Source organism: Elgaria multicarinata, chromosome 2 (genome assembly GCF_023053635.1).
Source record: "Elgaria multicarinata webbii isolate HBS135686 ecotype San Diego chromosome 2, rElgMul1.1.pri, whole genome shotgun sequence".
In the NCBI taxonomy this organism is placed as follows: Eukaryota; Metazoa; Chordata; class Lepidosauria; order Squamata; family Anguidae; genus Elgaria; species Elgaria multicarinata.
In genome coordinates, this window is record NC_086172.1 from 99027154 (window position 1) to 99048507 (window position 21354).

The window sequence follows — 21354 nt, forward strand, 5'->3', positions numbered from 1 at the left end:
CTTCGTTTTGCCTATGTGACTAACGGAGATAGCAAGCCGAAGGAAACTATTTCGCTAGGAGAAAAAGGAGTGGGGAACCGCGCTGGCCTGGCGAATTGCAGCCGCACACTGGCTGCTCTGTGTCCGTGCGTGCGATGAGAGTGAGTGAGAAAATCCTTCTCTGGGTGTGCGCGGGAGAGGGAGAGAAAGAGGGAGGGAAGAAGGAAGGAGGGAGGGAGAACAAGAACAGCCTCAAATGCTTGGAATAATTCCGCTTCCGTTGGGAATAGGGACCAGCAGCTTGTGACTGACTCGAGCAGGGTCTCTGACGGCGGCCGCTGCTCCTTCCCTCCGAGGCTTTTGCGGGACCACCACCATGGCAACCTCTCCTCAGAAGTCGCCTTCTTCGCCTAAGTCTCCAACCCCCAAGTCGCCTCCTTCCCGGAAGAAAGACGACTCCTTCTTGGGCAAACTTGGGGGCACTCTGGCCAGGAGGAAAAAAGCGAAAGAAGGTAAATAAGAGGGAGCGGGTGAGAAGAAGCAGGGAGGAAGCGCGCGTAGCCCAAGGGTTGCCACGCATTCCGCGCGGTGCCTTTAACAAGGCAGGGGGAGGGGCGTGGAGAGGGAGGGAGGGAGTGAGGGTGAAGTCAAAGGTGCACCGCGCTGTCCGTAGCCCGGGAGCAAGAGGCGTCTTGCAAGGCCGCCGCCGGGCTGGGTGTGCCGCTGCGGGGAACGCGCGTCATTCTCGAAAAATGTTGTAGCCTGGAGGAGCTGCTGCTGGGTTGGGCTCCTTCAGCTGTTTATCGGGGCTTTTTACACCAGGAAGCTCCCTCTTCCTCCAACCCGCCGTCCTAAAAAGACAAGCGTCCTCTCTCTGCCCCCCCCTTTCCCCCCTCGGCCAATTTAAGGCACTTTAGCCTCACTGAAGGTTCTTCGCTGGGACTTCGCAGACCTCCTGCAGGGTTGGGACCGGCGGGCGGGCTGGCAAGGATCCCGGTTGGGTCCTTGTTTCCGCACGTCCCTCGGAGTTCTGAGGCCTTATTGTAAACCGGCGGCGCGCTGCGCTGCCTGCTGGGAAGGAGTTTCTTCCCAGAATGGGATTGCGGTGCTTCACAAGGAGCTTTGCATGTTCCCTAGGGTGAGGAGATGGGGGGAGGAAGAGGGCTCTTGGCAACCGCGCAGCATTCTCTTGCGAAGCACAGGGAGGCTTCTGTAGGCAAGCGCTGCATTGGTCAGGCTTTCTGGTCCACATGTGTGGCCCGTGGCCTCTACTGCAGTGCCAAGTTCTGTGGTAACATGTGTATTTGTTCCATTTTATTTATTTATTTTGGACAGAGGCATGCACCTGAAAGGCTTTTTGCATCTTACCTCATGCCAGGTTCTGCCAATGTATTAAGAATGTGCCCAAACAAGGTGGTGCTGCAAAAGGCCCCGGATACCTTTCTGTTTCATTCTCTCAGTCCACAGCACAGCAAAGGCAGCAGCACACAGCTCAGGGGCAAGCAACCTGCAGCTCTTCCGATGTTGTTGGCCAGCAAAGCCAATGGTCAGAAGTGACAGGAGTTGCAACAACATCTGGAGGGCTATGAAGGGAATAACGGGCAAGCAAGTGCATTGCAAAGAGTTCAGTTTTGAGCACCCCCCTCTACCTCTTTGTGTCTTATGCTGCCCAGGGACACATCTGAGACACATCCTCCTGATGCAACTGCTGGTCTCATTTTTGAGCAGGGTGAGGATGGGGCCCTCCTGCCTCCACCTTGACACTTTTTCCTTCTGCTGATTTTGGGCTGAGCAAGACGAATTCCCTTGTACGTTTGATGTAAAAAGGGTTTGCTTCCTGCTGCCCCACGAACAGTCTTCATCCTCTGCAGTCTTATTTGTTTATTTAAAGTTCTTCTATGCCGCATGTCCTCCAAAAGGAGCACGTCGACTTACAATGTCAATAGAACAATATCCAACAATCACAATAAAACAATTTAAGATACAACGATAATAATCTAACCTAAAAATACCAAATAGGGTGCAATGGTTTTGTAAATAAAAAGGTGTTTAAATTACTGTTAAAAGTCTTGGTAGTGAGGACTAATTGCACCTCTCCTGGAAAGAAGTTCCACAAAGTGGTGGTGATGGTGGTGGAAACTCCATTAAAGATACTCCTTGTTGTGACCCTAACCACCTCAACTCATTTATGGTGGGCAGGGGTGAGGGATGGGACAGTGAGCCAGACATCTGCAGATCAAAAAAGCCTAGTTAGCTGGTAAGGGGTCCCAAATCATTAAGGACTTCATATGCTAAACACAAGACCATAAATTGGGCTTGGTAGCTTCCTGGCAGCCAGTGTAGCTTTTAGGATAAGTGATCTCTCTTAGCTGCAGTTTTTGGATGGTCTTGGAGAGGAGCCCCACTTTGAGTAATCTATCTGAGATGTTACCAGAGGTGTTGCCAAGGGCAGATCAATGTGATCTAACAAAGGCCAGAGCTGGTCAAAGTGCCCCTTGCTACTAGCTACCAGCAACAAATACAAATCTAGGAGCATACCAAATCTATGTACCTGTGCCTTGAGGGGAAATGCTTCTTCTTCCAGAATAGGCTGCCTAACCAATTCCTGAACATAAGAACCAGCCTTTGTTTTGTTGGGATTCAGCTTCAGGTTACTTCAGTGGGCATGACCATCTGAGGAACCCAGAAGGGCCTGAAGTTCCTGATCCCTCTTTTAATTTATTTGTTTTCCAAGACCTGCTGTATTACACTAGATTTAAAGATAACATGCGCTATCAACTAGTCATTTGCCTAAAACAATGACAATATAATTAAACTTGAATAACATCACTCTGATAAAGGGGGCACTCTATCAGAGCTATGATATTCAATCACAAGGAAGAACACTTTTTCAGTAGTAGTGTCCAATTACGGAAAGCCCTCCTTAAAGAGGCTTGCCTGGCTCCAGAAAAAAAACTTTATTTACCCAAGCGTTTTAATCATTCTCATTTTAAACAATTTTATTTACACAAGCATTTTAATCATTCTCATTTTAAACTCTTATTTTTAATCATTTTAGTTGCTGTTTTATTATATTTATATTATAACTAGCTGATACACCTGGCGTTGCTCGGGCCCCCTAAGATATATGTCTGCAAGGTAATCATCTTAAAGTAGTAGGGCGGTGCTAGGGTTAACTTTTAAACAAATTAAATTGCCCAAGGCATTCTGGGAGTTGTAGGCGTAAGCTAAGGCTAGAATGGAATGGTGGGTGGGGTTAGTGGCAGTTGTAAAAAATCAGGTAGATAGTGAGAGGTCAGGAAAGGGGGAGCTGAGTTAAGATTGAGAGATAGTGACCTAGTTTGCTCATAGTGGCCTGGTTTGCTAACTCATGCTTTATTTAAAATCAGCCACTCTGCATGCCAGTACTACACTTCCCAGCATGCCTTTGGCGGCGCACAGGTATCTGCATCCTCTGAGAGGCACTTCTCTCTTCTCGTTGCCGATACTGCGCCTTGATAGAATGTCATGGAGTAGTATCGCCAAGGAGAGCAGGTATCCATCTGTCAATGGACGTGCCCAGCTCTGGCCAAGTCCTGCTGGGACTGCCCCATCCCACACTTTCCATCATCAATTGCTCTATTAGGAGCCTGTACTGAAGGGCTAGGGCTGGTCTGTGCATTTTCTCCCTTTGTCCGGCCTGTTTCTGCATGTGCACTTCCCTGAGGTTCTGAGAAAACAGTGATAGGACAGGATGCCTTTGAGCATGTTCAGAGTTTAGCCTCAAAGTCATGCAGTTGTATCTATGATTTTAAAACTACACATGGTAGGTGGGAGGAGGCACCACAAATGGACACAACCCATTAATGTTTCCTTTTATGTGGAATTGGGTTGACTGCTTGAGACCGATCTTAGGAATAAGGGTTGTGAAAGGTATGCAGCAACCATCCGCACACTCACAATGGTCACCAAAGGCTGGTAAGACTGGCCTCTTGCCCAAGGCATGCTGGGAGTTGTAGGTGTAAGCTAGGTTTTTTTTATTAAATTCTTTAAAAAATACTTAAAACCCACAATTTTGTGTTTTTAGATTTTTCTGGTACATTGTACAGCCAGAACTATCAGCATGCTAATTTCAAGTTTCTAACTCATCTGGAAGTAGGTAAAAATTTTCAGACTTACATCCCACACGCATACTTTCATCTTTATAGGTAAAGATACACATTTTGATTGTACACCATCCTGAAATCTAAACAGAATGTTGGACAGTATTTAAATGTTTAAAATAAAATAAATGAATACAGACCACTTTTTTTTTTAGGGAAATTAAATCTCACTGGTAATCTCTGAAAGACTTTTGAAATTAATGTCTCTCTATACTTATCAAAACTGGCATTACTTTAAAGATGTAGGTAGCTACTATGCCAGTTTTACCCTAGAGTAGGTGCAGGGAGCCTGATCCAGATTGGGCCCGTAGCAGAAGGTAGGGAAGGTTAAAACTCCTCTACCCTCATGCTAGGGTCCTGATCTGGATCAGGGCCACTGTGCCTAATCTAGACTAAACATGAAAAAAAGTCCTAGATCTTAGCTACATCCTTAATTTCTGTTTGCATTTTAGCTAATGGAAAAACAACGAAGAGTCTAGTGACAACTTGAACACTAACACATTTATTATTGCATATTCTTTTATGAACTGAAGTTATGCAGAGTTATAGGTATAAAATATACATGGGGCCTGAATTGTAACAGCATGGTTAGGTAATGGAGTTAGTGTATGAATACGCTAATAAGTATGAAAAGATTTACTGATGCATTCATGACATATGACTAGCACATGCTTAAACCTTATAACGGGGACATAAATCTATAAAACCCATGATATTAGCAGTGAAGATTTCTGGCAGTTAGAAATGCAGTATTTTAAAAATCTCTTTATGGTGTTAGAACCATTAGCAGGGAAGTCTTTGAGATAATAATGGTAAAAGAGAATAATCTTCCCCTGCTCCTTTCTCCCTTCTCCTGGAGTATTTCATTATCTTATATTATGGGTTTCCAGGGTGAGTAAAGCCACATTGATTGTACTCCTTCAGTGTTTCTGGGCTTGACTGATGGACATCAAAAATCCACACCTTGTAATAACCTGCCTTAGAGAATCTTAACAATTGGACCCTGACATTCTAATAAATCTGTGATACATTCACCAAGGGAGAGCAAAGTTCAAAATTGCTTAAATTGGGGTAGGAGCAGATGGAAAACAGACAGTTTGTACCCATGAATTTGATGGAGGGCAATTATGGTACAGTGTATGGTCTCAGTCAGCTTCCTGATTGATATGACTTCAATTGAAGTAATTTGCCCACTCTTCTCCTTGGCTTATTTGGTTTTGGTGGTGCAAGAAAAAATGAATCTTGCTCCTGCTTTTGTAACATACTCTTTCTCCTGTTGGCCTTTCTATTATCCTCCTGCTGAAGTTGAAAAAGCTTGCATTTTGGCCTAGCCAAGAAGTAAACCTGGTGTTGCTAGAGATGATGTGGTGTTTATTTGAATGGCCTGTAGGTCATAAAAATATCAGATAATGAGAAGACTGGATAAATTGGTTTTCTTATTTCCTTAGCATTACATGGACAGGGGGTGACATTTGGGGGGTGGGGAGATGAATCAATAATTTGCTCTGCCTACTTTCTTTAGGGTAATAGTACTTTAAGCAATTGCATAAGCCAGTCTATTGCAGGCAATAGATAACTTGAATTATTTAAATGCTTCTAACCTCGCATTGCTGAGAGGTAAACAATGGGGTCTTCCAGTGCTTTTTAACTTGTTCATAACTTGTTCATAAATAATTTGGAGTGTGGGGTGAACAGTGAAGTTCATGGAGGTTAAGCCTATCAATGACTACTAGTCTTCATGGCTATATGCTACCTCCAGTATCAGAGGCAGTAGGTCTATGTACCCAATGTGCATAGGCCTACTGGAGGGTGCTGTTGCATTCATGTTCTGCTTGAGGGTTTCCCATGGGCAGCTGGTTGCCTCTTTGTGAACAGAACGGACTAGATGGATTCTTGTTTTGATCCAGTATGGTTCTTCTTGTTCTTACATTTGCTGACAACACCAATTGTTTAGGGTGTTTAAAACAAAAAGATTGTGAACCATGTTGATTGAAACAAATAAACAATTTCAAGAGAGAGATTTGTGAAGCACTCCAAAAGGATCTCTCAAAACTGGAAAAAATGGGCAATAAACTGGCAAAATCTTTTTCTTTCTTTTTCCACCTTTACTTTTTAAAAATGCCATTTGTAAGCAAGTATAAAGTGATGCACCTAAAGTTACGGATACTCTGATGGAATCTGGGCTGGCAGTTACTGACCAAATAAGGGATCTTTGTGTTGAGGTGGATAGATTGATGAAAATGTTAACAGTGAGCCACCGCTGTGAAAAAGGAAAATTCCATGATGGACTAGATAGACTTTTGGTCTGATCCTGCACAGCTCTTCTTATGTTCTTACTTAATAAAAATGAAGGTAGTAGAATTTGACTTGTGTTGTCTATTTGTCAGAAATAGTGCTGCTTTTTGTCATTTGGTGGTAAAAATATATTAAAACATCATGGTTACTGGGAAATAACTTCCATTTACATCGACTTTCTTTCAAGTACATGTAATTAAGAATTGAGCTGTGATGCACTGATAGATTGCTGGATCTTTTATCACAGTTACTGGTTTGTAGTAGTTAATGATCTACGACCTCCAATTGGGAAAGGTAAAAGAATATCTGAACTGCAAGAAAAAGTTGCTTTTATTTGCTGCATTTTGTCAATTTGTGTACAGTGATCCCCAGTAGACCTCTGGTGTCACTTTCTTTTGGGGCTTTGTACTTCCTTTTAGTACAAAGTTATGCATGGTGTACAAAATTATGCATGGTGTGGAGAATGTGGACAGGGAGACGTTTCTCTCTCAAAATACTAGAACCTGGGTCATCCCATGAAGCTGATTGGTAGGAGATTTGGGACAGATAAAAGGAAGAACTTCTTCACAAGTGCATAGTTAAACTATGGAATTTGCTACCACAAGGTGTAGTGATGGCCACCAATTTGGATGGCTTTAAAAGGGATTGGATAAATTCCTGGAGGAGAAGGCTATCAATGGCTTCTAGTTTGGGTAGCTATGTGCTAGCTCCAGTATTAGAGGCAATATGACTATGTACACCAGTTGCTGGGGAACATGGGCAGGAGGGTGCTGTGGACTCGATGTTCTACTTGTGGGTTCCTGGTCAACAGCTGGTTGGTCACTACGTGAATAGAATGCTGGACTAGACAGATCCTTGGTCTGATCCAGCATGGCTCTTCTTATGTTCCTATGTTCTTAGATTACTATAGTAACTTCTAAATCCAAGGAAGTGTCAACTCCTTTGTTCTGGAAGTACACTGGATCAGTCAAAATGCTTAGTTCCATATAACTCTCTCCAGAATTAGAATTTTCTAGTGGGTGTGTAATTCCACATAGAAAAATGTGTGTGTGACTATGTTATTCCTTGTTCTTTAACAGTACCCTAAATGGCACCCCAAGAAATGTCTGCCTTTGTCCTATATGTCGTTCCTGCCAACATTGACTGTTGAGTGATAGTCACAAGGCAATGGTATAGGTTACCACTGAAAAGCAGACATTAAATTTGATAGATACAAATAGAGCTTCAGATTAAGATGCTGGTGAAATGCTTGAGCTGCCTTTTCAGATAGTATGTGATTTTTAAAAATACACATATTTTTTGCTGTCTTTTGCTTTTCTGCTTCTCACATAGGTTGATCCATTTTCGAATGAGGGCCTGTTTAATCCCTCTTGAGGCTTCAATGAGAATTTGTGGGAGACAGTTTCTTGAGCCATTCTCTTTATGTTTTCCATAAATCTGCATGACAGACTTTAGGATTAGAGTCGGTAAACTCTTCTTGGAGTTGAGTTTCTTCAATTAGTCTTGTATTAAATAAATATTACCAATAAATATGGTATTAAAATGTAGAAATTATTTTGTCTTCTTTCATGTTAATTGATTTAAAAACAGAATGACAGAAAACATACTGAAGGAGTTATAGATATATTATGCAGAAAGAGTAAGCTGTTGGACACTTAAGTAGACGGAAGTTGCTTACTTACCTTAAAGTGCTGCAAAATCTTATTCTAAAGCCCTTCAGAGGATCAGATGCCTATTGGTAGTATGTAATATTCAGATGTGTTTGTTGTTTACTTCATTGTTTATTAACTGGATTATAGTTGTCTTTATGTCTGTTGTTTAGTTTTTATATCTTAATGTCAAACTATCTTGAAGATAAATGTCTACTTTGCTGTGTTGTAGCTAATTCAGCTGCAGGCTTACTTAATGGTAGATATAATTAAAGGAATATTGAGAATGGACTGATTGAATTGGGCAGATAACTGATAAGAGTTAGAAAGGTACAATAAGATTTCAAGGCTATAGACAACTGTTTATTTGTATGCAGAAAATTTTCTTCAGAAGGAGGTAAACTAAGCTTCCATATTCTCAAAAGATTCAAAAACGTTGTGGCTGTAAACTGTTCATTTATGTTGCATATATCTAGGAAGTGTAAAGAATTTGAGTACATCTTTGTTTTTAAAGAGGTTTCTCTCTAAACCCAAGACTGTCCTAAAGTAGCCAATACGAATACTGGTATTCAAATGCTCTAATGTTGCAAATAGGAAAATGCTAAATAATTCAGGTTATTCATAATGAAAATAAAATTACCAGAAGTGTAGTAGCTGCTAGGCAAAGTGTAATTAGAAATAAACCATATTTGAACTACTGGATTCAAAAGAAACATATCTTGTTTCCATAATTACAAGGGTATGGAGGCTAATAAGACATCAAGATGTCGTCTGTGTTGAAATAAATGTGCAATTAGCATTATATCCCATTCCTTTCTAAAGATGCTGCTGCTCTATTTTTAATGTTTTTAATAATAAACCCATATAAAGATATATTTAAAACCAGTCTGAAGCGTACGTTCTGAAATAGTAGGACAAGATCCACTAGATTGGATCAAGACTACTCCTGAAAGTTTGAGAGTGCTCCACTGCTGCCACAAGACAAATAGTCATTGTGTGTTTCTGTCTCATAGCATCTCTCTTCGATCTGGAACAGGACTGCAAGAAGCAGTTAGAGGGAGATGCTGTTCAGCATGCAGTCAGGCTCGTTTTACCTCCAGAATCACTGGGGCTTTGGATTAATTATTTCGTTTCACTGATTAAATTTCTATACCGCCCCATAGCCGATGTTCACTGGGTGGTTTACAATTATTAAAAGCCATCAAAATATATTATACGAAGTGTAAAAACCATTTAGACAGACAGCACATACACACATGTATCTAAAACAGTTTTAAACAATCAACAACAAGAAAAGTCCAGGACCAGATTAAAACCTCATCATATGCCGTTAAATGCCTGAGAGAAGAGAAGGGTCTTAACCTGGCACTGAAAAGATAGCAACAGAGAGATGGTTCCGTATTGGAGGGGGGCACCCCCGACAAGGCCCTCTCCCTTGGAAGAGGCACCTGGAGAAAGGCCTTAGATGCCAAGCATAGCGCATGGGTAGGTTCATGCCAGGAGAAGTGCTCTATGAAAACTGTTATGCAGTTTAAGGGAGTGGGCTCGAGACTGGCAAGAGGGTTTGGACAAAGGATGTTTTCCTATTATCAGACGTGAATGTGATGTTCTACTGCATTATACTGTAATTAGTTGTAAAGATTGCTATCAATGGTGATTAATATAAGTATGTAAAAGGTTTAAAGAATTTACTCACTATTTGTATTTACAGAGTGTTGGTAAGTATAGAGCCCTGGAGGGAGGGGAAGTAAGTGCCTGGATGGAAGGAGAGCGCTGATTGGATGTTTGTGTGGCGTGCCTGGATTGGCTGTGTGAGAATAGGAGGAGTCGGAGGATTGTGTGTATATATAGAGAGAGAGGCTTTTGCTGACAGGAGAGAGTGTGTGGGGATTTTGAGAAGGGTCTGACTAGAGCTAGGAAGGGCCTGTGTGCTTGGTTATTTTGGTGGAATTAGTTGAAGGGAAGGAAGTGAACTGTTTATATTTGAAATGTTGTAAGATAAATTACTGACTGAAACCGTTAAGCATTGTGCCTGTAACCAATATGCTGTTGAACTGAGGGAACCATCACACTTTATTTACCTGAGCAAATGTATTTTTAATAAATTACATTTAATTTAAATTGGTGTGGTCATTGGGAGTTCCTGAAAAAGGTACTGGTAAATGGTGGCAGAGGAGGTGAGGTTTGGGGCTGGGGTACTGAGCTGTATAGCTGTAGTAGAGATAGTAGAGAGAGACCTGTCACAGGGACAGTTACAGCATTACAAACCCCTTGATGCCTAACCTGAGCTGGGTCCTTTGATTCAGAAGAGGAATAAAGAAGCAGTATAAGGTAAGAGTAGCAACGGTAAGAACAAGTAGCAACGGTAAGAACAGACCACGGAACAACGGACTGGTTTAAGATTGGGAAAGGAGTACGGCAGGGTTGTATACTCTCACCTTACCTATTCAACTTGTATGCAGAACACATCATGCGACGTGCTGGGCTTGACGAATCCAAGGCTGGAGTTAAAATCGCAGGAAGAAACATTAACAATCTCAGATATGCAGATGACACCACTTTGATGGCTGAAAGCGAGGAGGAGCTGAGGAGCCTTATGACAAAGGTGAAAGAAGAAAGTGCAAAAGCTGGGTTGCAGTTAAACCTCAAAAAAACCAAGGTTATGGCAACCAGCTTGATTGACAACTGGCAAATAGAGGGAGAAAACGTGGAGGCAGTGACAGACTTTGAATTTCTGGGTGCAAAGATTACTGCAGACGCTGACTGCAGCCCGGAAATCAGAAGACGTTTACTTCTTGGGAGGAGAGCAATGACAAATCTTGATAATATAGTTAAGAGCAGAGACACCACACTGACAACAAAGGTCCGCATAGTTAAAGCAATGGTATTCCCCGTAGTAACCTATGGCTGCGAGAGCTGGACCATAAGGAAAGCTGAGCGAAAGAAGATAGATGCTTTTGAACTGTGGTGTTGGAGGAAAATTCTGAGAGTGCCTTGGACTGCAAGAAGATCAAACCAGTCCATACTCCAGGAAATAAAGCCAGACTGCTCACTTGAGGGAATGATACTAAAGGCAAAACTGAAGTACTTTGGCCACATAATGAGAAGACAGGATACCCTGGAGAAGAGGCTGATGCTAGGGAAAGTGGAAGGCAAAAGGAAGAGGGGCCGACCAAGGGCAAGATGGATAGATGATATTCTGGAAGTGACAGACTTGACCTTGGGGAAGCTAGGGGTGGCGACGGCCGACAGAAAGCTCTGGCGTGGGCTGGTTCATGAAGTCACGAAGAGTTGGAAACTACTGAACAAATAAACAAAAAAAAACATAAGGTGTCACAGTGACAAATTTGTGAAGCTTTTAGAATAAAACACAGAAACTGCATATTGCCTATCAAAGCGAAAGGAGGGGATGTTTATGCTAAAGGAACTATTAATGTACCTTTTCTCTGGTCCACAAATTCTTGTGCACAGCAAAGAAATGCTCACAACTGTACATGGGGGTCTCCACACTTTTCTATCAGAAAGATGGCTAGTGCTAGGTTAGGGAATTCAAGAAAGGTATAGAAAGAAGGGCTGCGCTACAAAAGTGTCTATAATGCTGCTCCAGACTAGAATTATCTCATGGCATCTTAACTGTGATGACCGCAAGCCAGCCAACAAGAGCAACTGCAGTAGTTCAAGAAGATGTCCAAGCTTGACATTTTGTGATTCCTATCTGAGGTATAGTCATGAGAGTGCTCTCAGCTGATCAAAGAAGGCATAATGGGATATTGGAACAAAACATAGTCAAGCCACAAACTTTTTACTCCCTACCAAAGCCCATTATCTTGAATTGCTTGGCTGCACATTCAGGCCCTGAACTGCTGTAAAGTGGTTACCCACTACAAACAGTCTCTGAACTTTTAGCAAGGACACTCCCAAAATATTTATTTATTTATTTAAAATATTTATATCCCGCCCAATATCACTAATAGAGAGCATTAGTTGTTTATCATTGTTTATGGCAGTCCCTTGGCTAAATTGAAGAAAAGGTTCCAACCTTCACTCCAGAAGAAAATGACTGCTGGGCTACAACAGGCATGGTGATGAATTCAGGAAGCGTTTTGAGTCTGAATCTGTGTGTCCAATGAGTCATTCCTGTGTGTTCTTTGCCATCTTTGTTTCAGTTTTGCCTGAACTGGGTACCTGTGTTCAACCACCATCTCATCCCTCATATCACTCCATATCCAGAAAATAAGTAAGCACCAAGACTGCAGGGCAGGCACCAATCAAAAGAAGGGAAGGGGCTACCTTCTTCAGAGGTTCTACATCAGGAGTGGGCAACATGTGGACCTCCAGGTGCTTTGGGCCTCAATTCCCATCAGCCTTAGCCAGTATTGCCAAGGATGAGACATGATGAAAGTTGTAGGCCAAAACTTCAGGAGGGCCACAAGTTGCCTGCCCCTGTTCTATATCACTGCCTTCTAGTTACCTTATGCACTGAAGAAGGGATCATGATGGGAATACAGATCTATCTCCACAGTTTGGATTTTCTTTATTAGTGGACCCACTAGACCAATTTCATGACTGCATGTCTTTGGGCGTGTTCAGACAGCTAAGCCATGGTTAGGCCACTAACCCTTTTGCAGCAAATGGTGGTTAGTGAGCATATTTAAACTGTGGTTAGGTAGCCACCCTGGTTAGGAATGGTTCACACAGCACACTAAGTCATAGTTCACATGATGCAGTAAGCCATAATGTTTAGCTTAAAATGCTTAACCACCGTGGCATAGCATGTTGTCTGAACAGGGTCTTTGTGTTGAATCACTAACCTCTCAGGTCTTGACAAATCAAGAAGTTTTCACCAATTTCCTGTTTTTATATTGATGCTGTACCAATTATATGACTGAAGCCAAGAGGCTCAGTAACACATGTGCAAAGTCAGTGGCTAATCTTGAATCCACCACAGTTGTTGTTGTTTTTAAAAAATCACTTTCCATTATCTATACTAACATCAGGAACCTGATAGTCCTTAGTAGTCCATAAATAGCACAAGACAAAGGAGACACAGTGGGGCAAGCACTGCTTGTGCAAATAGTATAGCATTTAAGTTCATTCTTACTCTAGAAGCTTTATAACAATTCCCACCACCCCTCATGTCCTTGTCTTGATCACTGCTGAAGAGCAATGTTGCCAGCAAGTTGTTTTTTAATGTTGTATTATGTATGCTGTATTATGTTCGCAAGTGGCAAATTACCAGTTTAAGTTTTTATAGATACAGGCTGGTTCTTCAATTTATCAATGTCTTGTTTTATCTTTATCTGCCGCCTAAAATGTTTGCGGATTTCCCAAGGTTTACTCCCATGTAAGCGTATATAGGATTGCACTGTGTATATTCCTTTTTTAAAAAAAGTTAATTAATTGAATTTTTTTACACTGATATTTTGCTGTATTTATACTGATTTAAATCAAATGTATGTAAATGAATCCAACCAGTTTTCACAACTTTGGCCCCAGTAGTATTTATTACCTAATAGGTTTTCCCCTTCTCGAACACTTCACTAACTCTTTGTAAATTACCTTTTAAAACCCAACCCTTAAAACTACTGTTTTGTAGACTATTGCGATTAATTGAAGTTTGCTGAGTGTGGCTGACAATTTGTTCAGACTTGTTTGCTGACATATCCTGTCCTGGGGTGGATTTTGTAGTTCAAGATTTATAAGCTGCAGGTGCTGCATAGGGCACAAGGTGGCTCCAGTAACCAGTGCTCAAGGAAAGTTTGGACAGATCGGAGCAGTAGATGGAATAGATTTCATTGTCATGGAAAATATTATTATTATTAATAATAATAATAATATAATGTTAATTTGGGTTTCTTTGGAAATGCAGTACATCTGGTCTTGATGTAAGTGAGAATAAATTCCTATTCCCACTTTATGTTTTTAAAATTCACTATGTGATTGTTTATCTCTGCTGTTTTATGTGCTAAGGTTTTTAGCTCATATTGTTTTTAGTTGATTCGTATTTTATATTTTCTTTAGAAAGAGTTGTTAGTTACCTTGGAGAACCAATATGTTGGGAAGGCAGATTTTTAATAAATAGCCTGCTCACTTTCTATGCTCAATTTTTAAAGATAATCATAAAGATGGACAAGTACAAAAGCATGTACAAAAGCATATGCATCTTAATATGCCCATATAAAACTGTTATTAAGTCATTTACAATGCAATTCTTTGCCTGTTTACTGAGAAGTATCACTATGTATTTCTAGTGCATATTTTAAAGGCTGCAGGCCAAAGCACACTTACCTGGGATTAAATCCTGTGGAACTGAGTAGGAGCAAACGTGCATAGAAGTGCATGTTCAATGTAATATGCATCTGTTACACAATTGAGATATGTGGAGTGTTTCAAAAGGATTAGAAGACAGCTGAGGAGAAAGTGAATGGCTAAGGCTTGAATATTAAGTTATTCCTTCTCTGGGATAACCATATGTGGCTGCCACCACAGATGGGGGATTTCCTCTCCACAGCACTGCCACCACCAATGGGAAAACCGCTCCTTCACTGAGCAATCCCACCTATGGAGTTTCTTATTTATAGCAAATGCTTATATTTCAGGGTCTAAGGAACTCCCTGCCACTATAACTCAAAGTTCCACAAACTGCCCCTTAATTACTTCTTTTACATCAAGCCAAATTTCCTAAGCTTCCAGCTCAGCCAAATACACTCAACCTGGTCTAGTTTCTGGGTACAGTCTTCCTCTAACACCTTGTTGTGCTGCTGGCTGCTTGGACAGTTTATCTGTGTGTTTTTACTACCTGCTTGAGTAACCTTCTGGCAAGATCTTCTGGCAGCCTTCTGGCATAACACAGTCAACTTCTCCCTATACCTGATCTTCACTAGCTACATATGCTTATCCATAGTAGAGAAGAAATGCCTTAACATCTGGGCCTTAGCTATTCACTTTCTCCTTACCTTTCTCCTAGTCCTTCCTCTCTGACTAGCACAGAATGACTGTTAACTGTCAAGAGGTTCTACAATCTAACTCAATATTCCCCTAACTGGTTTCCTCCAGATGTTTTGCACTACATCTTCCATCATCCTCGACCATTGGCCATGCAGAAGAGTTGTAGTATGAAACATCTGTAAGGCAACAGGTTGAGGAACACATCTCTTACTGTACTCATGTACATCTTAAACTCTATGTATCCAAATAACAATGTGGGTGTTGGAACCTAATCTGAAAGTGAGCACAACGGGACAGGAGAACCTCTTTACCCCCTAAATCCCAGCAGATTCATAGAATCATAGAATAGCAGAGTTGGAAGGGGCCTACAAGGCCATCGAGTCCAACCCCCTGCTCAATGCAGGAATCCACCCTAAAGCATCCCTGACAGATGGTAGTCCAGCTGCCTCTTGAATGCGACTAGTGTGGGAGAGCCCACAACCTCCCTAGGTAACTGATTCCATTGTCGTACTGCTCTAACAGTCAGGAAGTTTTTCCTGATGTCCAGCTGGAATCTGGCTTCCTTTAACTTGAGCCCGTTATTCCGTGTCCTGCACTCTGGGAGGATCGAGAAGAGATCCTGGCCCTCCTCTGTGTGACAATCTTTTAAGTATTTGAAGAGTGCTATCATGTCTCCCCTCAATCTTCTCTTCTCCAGGTTAAACATGCCCAGTTCTTTCAGTGTCTCTTCATAGGGCTTTGTTTCCAGACCCCTGATCATCCTGGTTGCCCTCCTCTGAACACGCTCCAGCTTGTCTGCGTCCTTCTTGAATTGTGGAGCCCAGAACTGGACACAATACTCTAGATGAGGCCTAACCAGGACCGAATAGAGAGGAACCAGTACCTCACGTGATTTGGAAGGTAGACTTCCATTAATGCAGCCCAAAACAGCATTGGCCTTTCTTGCAGCCATATCGCACTGTTGGCTCATATTCAGCTTGCAATCTACAACAATTCCAAGATCCTTCTTGTTGTAGTATTGCAAAGTACTCTTTGTGAGCCTCCTCAAATGAAAAGAGAGTGTGGGGTAGGCCCCACATAATCAGTATGGCGCTCCTTCCGACTTAGCACTCTCTACTGGCAGAGCAAACAAAATTGTAAACAGTGCCTCAGGGGAGAAAGGACCTCTCATTAATGCAGCCCAAAATAGCATTGGCCTTTCTTGCAGCCATATCGCACTGTTGGCTCATATTCAACTTGCAATCTACAACAATTCCAAGATCCTTCTCGTTTGTAGTATTGCTGAGCCAAGTATCCCCCATCTTGTAACTGTGCATTTGGTTTCTATTTCCTAAATGTAGAACTTGGCATTTATCCCTATTAAATTTCATCCTGTTGTTTTCAGCCCAGCACTCCAGCCTATCAAGATCACTTTGAAGTTTGTTTCTGTCTTCCAGGGTATTAGCTATCCCACCCAATTCTGTGTCATCTGCAAATCTGATCAGCGTTCCCTGCACCTCCCCGTCCAAATCATTAATAAAAATGTTGAAGAGCACTGGGCCCAGGACTGAGCCCTGCGGTACCCCACTCGTTGCCTCTCCCCAGTTTGAGAAGGTTCCATTGATAAGTACTCTTTGAGTCCGATTCTGTAGCCAACTGTGAATCCACCTAATAGTTGTTCCATCTAGCCCACTTTTAGCTAGTTTGTTAATCAGAATGTCATGTGGTACTTTGTCAAAAGCTTTGCTGAAGTCAAGATATATGGCGTCCACAGCATTCCCACAGTCCTCAAGGGAGGTTACCTTATCAAAAAATGAGATCAAATTAGTCTGACAGGACTTGTTCTTGACAAATCCATGTTGGCTTCTAGTGATCACCGCATTGATTTCAAGATGTTTACAGATTGACTTCTTTATAATCTGCTCCAGAATTTTCCCAGGGTTGGATGTCAGACTGACTGGTCTGATGTTCCAAGGTTCCTCCTTTTTGCCCTTTTTGAAGATAGGGACAACATTAGCCCTCCTCCAGTCGTCCGGCACCTCACCCGTCTTCCATGATTTTGCAAAGATAATAGACAAAGGTTCTGAGAGTTCTTCTGCTAGCTCCTTCATTACTCTAGGATGTAGTTCATTGGGCCCTGGAGATTTGAACTCATTCAAGGAACTTAGGTGTTCTTTGCCCATTTGTTTATCAATCTCAAACTGTAATCCTGCCCCCTCAACTTCTGCTTCACTTTTTCCAGGGGGGTCATAGACCTGCTTTTGGGAGAAGACTGAGGCAAAGTAGGAATTGAGCACTTCAGCCTTTTCTTTGTCATCTGTTATCAATTTGCCATCCTCATTAAGCAGTTGAACCACCATTTCTTTCCTTTGTCTTTTACTACTCATGTATCTGAAGAAAGCCTTTTTATTTCTTTTAGCATCCGTCGCTAATCTCAGCTCATTCAGACTCCCCCGCAGCCCATCAAACAGCTGTGAGGTGCTCAACTCCGCTGGGAAACGAAGTGCGTGCTCCCTGTACACCTTGTTTCTCAACAGAATTACTGGGATTCCATTGGCATACAGCCTTCCGCCATGGTGGGGAGGGGTACAGCTTCTACATGGTTCTGTGGTGGCCAGTGCAGCCATCCAACCCTCTGAAGTTGCCCAGCCCTGTTCAATTATTGAGAACACACAATCCAAACAATTGCCTTTCTAGACTTACTAAGTTGTTCACCTCATCAGATCACAGATCACCCGGATCTACATCTACCCCAAAACTTTCCCCATCCATTCCATTACATCCCACATTTCTGCTTCTCTGATGTTTCTGCTTGGCTGTTTCATTATTGTGTCAAGTTCAGCTGTGCAAGACCAAATTTCTATTTTTTCTTCTCAAGCCCTCCCTTCCATGTTCACTCTCCTTATCCATTGATAACATCACCATCGATCCTGTTGAACAGGTTCAAAGCCTTTACTTTATCTTTGACTTTTCTCTCGCCCTTCCCCCCCATTTTCCATTGCCAAATGATGTTGCTTTTGTCCATCACCAGATGATGTGGCTTCTCTCTTTATAACATTAAAAAATACAGTCTTTTCTCTCCTGCCCTTTGGCAAAAACTCTGTTTCATGGTTTGGTCATCTCTCACTTGACTACTGCAATCTTCTGCTCTCTGGTCTTCCGTAGTTTCACCTTGGTCCCTTCACCTCTACCCAGCATTCTGCTGCCAATTCACCTCTCTCGTTGCTCAGACCACATGATACTATTCTTTCAATTCCTTTTTAGTCTAATCTAGTTGTTAAGACTAGAAAGACTACCTCTTTCTAGTATTAAAAATTATGTAGGTTCACAGTGGCACCCAGAAAGTTATTCCAGCCTCTTCTCTGTCTTCCCTCTTTAAATTCTCATCCTGGGTTTTTAAATAATAACTGCAATTCCTGCTGTTGACCATAGAAATGCCAAGGGGGAACATGGCAGGGAGGCAATGTCCTCTCTTTCTCACCCTCTTCCCCTCCTTCATAGGTCAGTCACTCTCCACGTCGCTATACACTGCCAGCAAGTTTGAGACAGAAGGGAACTGGGGATGAGTCTGCCCACTGCCAGCCCTTTGAGACGTTCGTTGTCTTCACAATTCCTGCAATGTGGGCTCAAAGTGCTGGGGAGGAATTCCCTGAGCATTGGCTATTTTTCATATGCCGAAGCACATGGAAAGCCAGTCAGCACAACCTGGAAGTGCTTGGCAGGAGGTGGCGTAGTAGAGGTGTGTGGCTCCAGTCTGCATTGATCAAGTCAGATTACATTTTACATTAATGCTCTTCCAGAACATTTGAGAACTACAAGTTCAATCGCAGCTTTTAAAGCTCAGCTAAAAACTTTTCTTTTTCCTAAAGCTTTTAAAACTTGAATTGTTCTGACTTTTATACTGCCTGTTTGGTGCATTCTCTTACCCTCCTTATTGCTTTATTATGATTTTATTAGAATGTAAGCCTATGCGGCAGGGTCTTGCTATTTATTGTTTTACTCTGTACAGCGCCATGTACATTAATGGTGCTATATAAATAAATAATAATAATAATAATTTTAAAGAAAAAAACTGTGAGGCACAAGAGGATTGGAGGAACTGGGACTTGCGGAGCAAGATGGGAACTTGGTTGGTACTACCCAAGTGGCAGCTGTCTGATTTTTATGCCGTTTGGACAGCTTGTACTTCTCGTCCAAGTGATCTTTCCAGGCTTAATTTCATTTTGATACGTTAAATCACCTTGATTGTATAAGGAATAGAATTCTTGTGTTCTAACCAGAAATCCAACATGTCGTACTGTGGAATTGGTTCTGCAGTTCTATAATGTAAAGCTTTAAGATAAGTTCAATTGTAAGTTTAGAATGGAGATAAGTGTGATTTTTTTTCATTCTTGGTGTTTTGGTTTTTGGTCTCATTTGAATTAAGTGAATGAGTTTAATCATTTCCCCTTTTCCAGAGACTAATAGATGTGAGTTAGACATTATTATTATTATTATTATTATTATTATTATTATTATTATTATTATTATTTATATAGCACGAACAATGTACTTGGTGCTGTACAATTTCCAAATGCCTTTCTTTACAAATTCTTTAAAATAACAAAGCCCAATCACAACTGAATTAAGAATAAATTCATATTATCAGTTTCCTTATATAACAAATAACATTTTCAAGAAAAGATAAGTTAATTGGGAAGATATTACTACTAACTGGAGGATGCTTGCTGTTTCATATCTCTAGCATTTCTCAAATACATTATAAAATGATGTTGTTTTAAATGTCAGTTATATACTATTTGAGCTTATACACAGAGTAACTGCTTGATTACATGTAAAAATAAACGGCTCTTTCTTACTTGATATCTGATAACCTAACCCTTCTTCTCAACAAATCTATGTTTTCATTGTTTATTAATCTACCTCTGTACAGTTGGACCCTTCAGTCTTGATATTCAAAAAGGCTTTAAAAACCTACCCATTCCAAATGGCTTTTAACTAATGAATTTTATTGTACATGCTGCTGCTTATTGCTGTGGCTTTGGAAATTGTTTTGTATTGACTAAATTATATCCCAATGTATCATTGTTTTTGTGTATTTTTTGAATTTCAAAGTTTTAAATATTTAAACATTTTTGTAATTTTATATTGATATTGTTTTTTGCGGCCTAGTGTGGATGTTGTCTAGAAAGTTCGAGAGAGAGAGAGAGAGAGAGAGAGAGTATTAAGCACAGAATACTGGGTTAATCTGGATTAAAATGCTAATCAAAAGGGAAGAATTAAGAGTAAATAGTATATTGAACAGTGGAGATTGTCCTGAACAGGGCTTTATAGAACAAACAGTCTTGTTTAATTCAGTTAGTTAAACTTTGTAAAAATGAAAAAAAGCTTATTACCTCAGTTCTTTGATCCATGTTTAGAGGGAATTTGCTTTTAAAGGTGTTTTCAATGAAAGAATTTAGTGGATTTCTCCCATTTCTTTCTACAGCACTGTGATTCTGCTTTTAAAATGGAATGCTCTGAGGGTAACAGGTGAAGCATATTTCAGTGAAATTATGGAACTACATTATGTGACTCTAAATTAGGGTGACCATATGACTGGATTTGCCTGGATTTGCCTGGGTTTTTGATGACAAATCCGGGAGGGGGAGGGGAAATCCAGACTTTTCCAAAGAGCCGCTCTAATGGGAATTAACAAAAATGCTTTTAGCTCCGTCATTTTTTAAGATAAAGACATGAAACTTGGCATGATGGTAGCTCTTATGAAGGGCTTTAGTCATACCAAATTTGAAACAGATCCGTTCACCCATTGATTTTTTAGGATTTTTTTTAAAATTGAGGTTTTAAAATTATTGTTTTTAAAATCATAATTTTTAAAGATAAAAAGATGAAACGTCGCACCATGATAGGATTTAGGTAGAGCTTTAGCCACACCAAATTTGAAACAGATCTGTTCATCCATTGATTTTTTAGGATTTTTTTTAAAATTGAAGTTTTTAAATTATTATTTTTTAAACCATCATTTTTAAAGATAAAGAGCTGAAAGTTGGCACCATGATAGCTTTTAGGTAGAGCTTTAGCCATACCAAATTTGAAACAGATCTGTTCATCCATTGATTTTTAGGAATTTTTTAAAATTTGAGGATTTAATTTTTTTAAAAAAAAATATTATTTTTAAAGATAAAGAGATGAAACTTGGCACCATGATTGCTCTTAACAAGGACTTTAGCTATGCCAAGTTTGAAACAGATCTGTCGATCCATTGAGTTTTAGGATTTTTAAAAAAAGTTTGAGGTTTTAAAATTATTTTTAAAAAATGACATTTTTTAAAGATAAAGGGCTGAAAGTTGGCACCATGATAG

At 40.8% G+C, this 21354-nt stretch overlaps 1 protein-coding gene across 1 annotated transcript in view; it reads left to right on the forward strand.

The window, feature by feature from the left end:
* Positions 1 to 252: 252 nt before the first annotated feature.
* PARVA (parvin alpha) overlaps positions 253 to 21354 on the forward strand; it is an 81814-nt gene continuing 60712 nt past the window's right edge. Inside the window, exon 1 of the mRNA XM_063117293.1 lies at positions 253 to 491. Coding sequence (XP_062973363.1) covers positions 356 to 491 — 136 coding nt within the window. The 5' untranslated portion in view covers positions 253 to 355. The remainder of the gene's footprint in view (positions 492 to 21354) is intronic.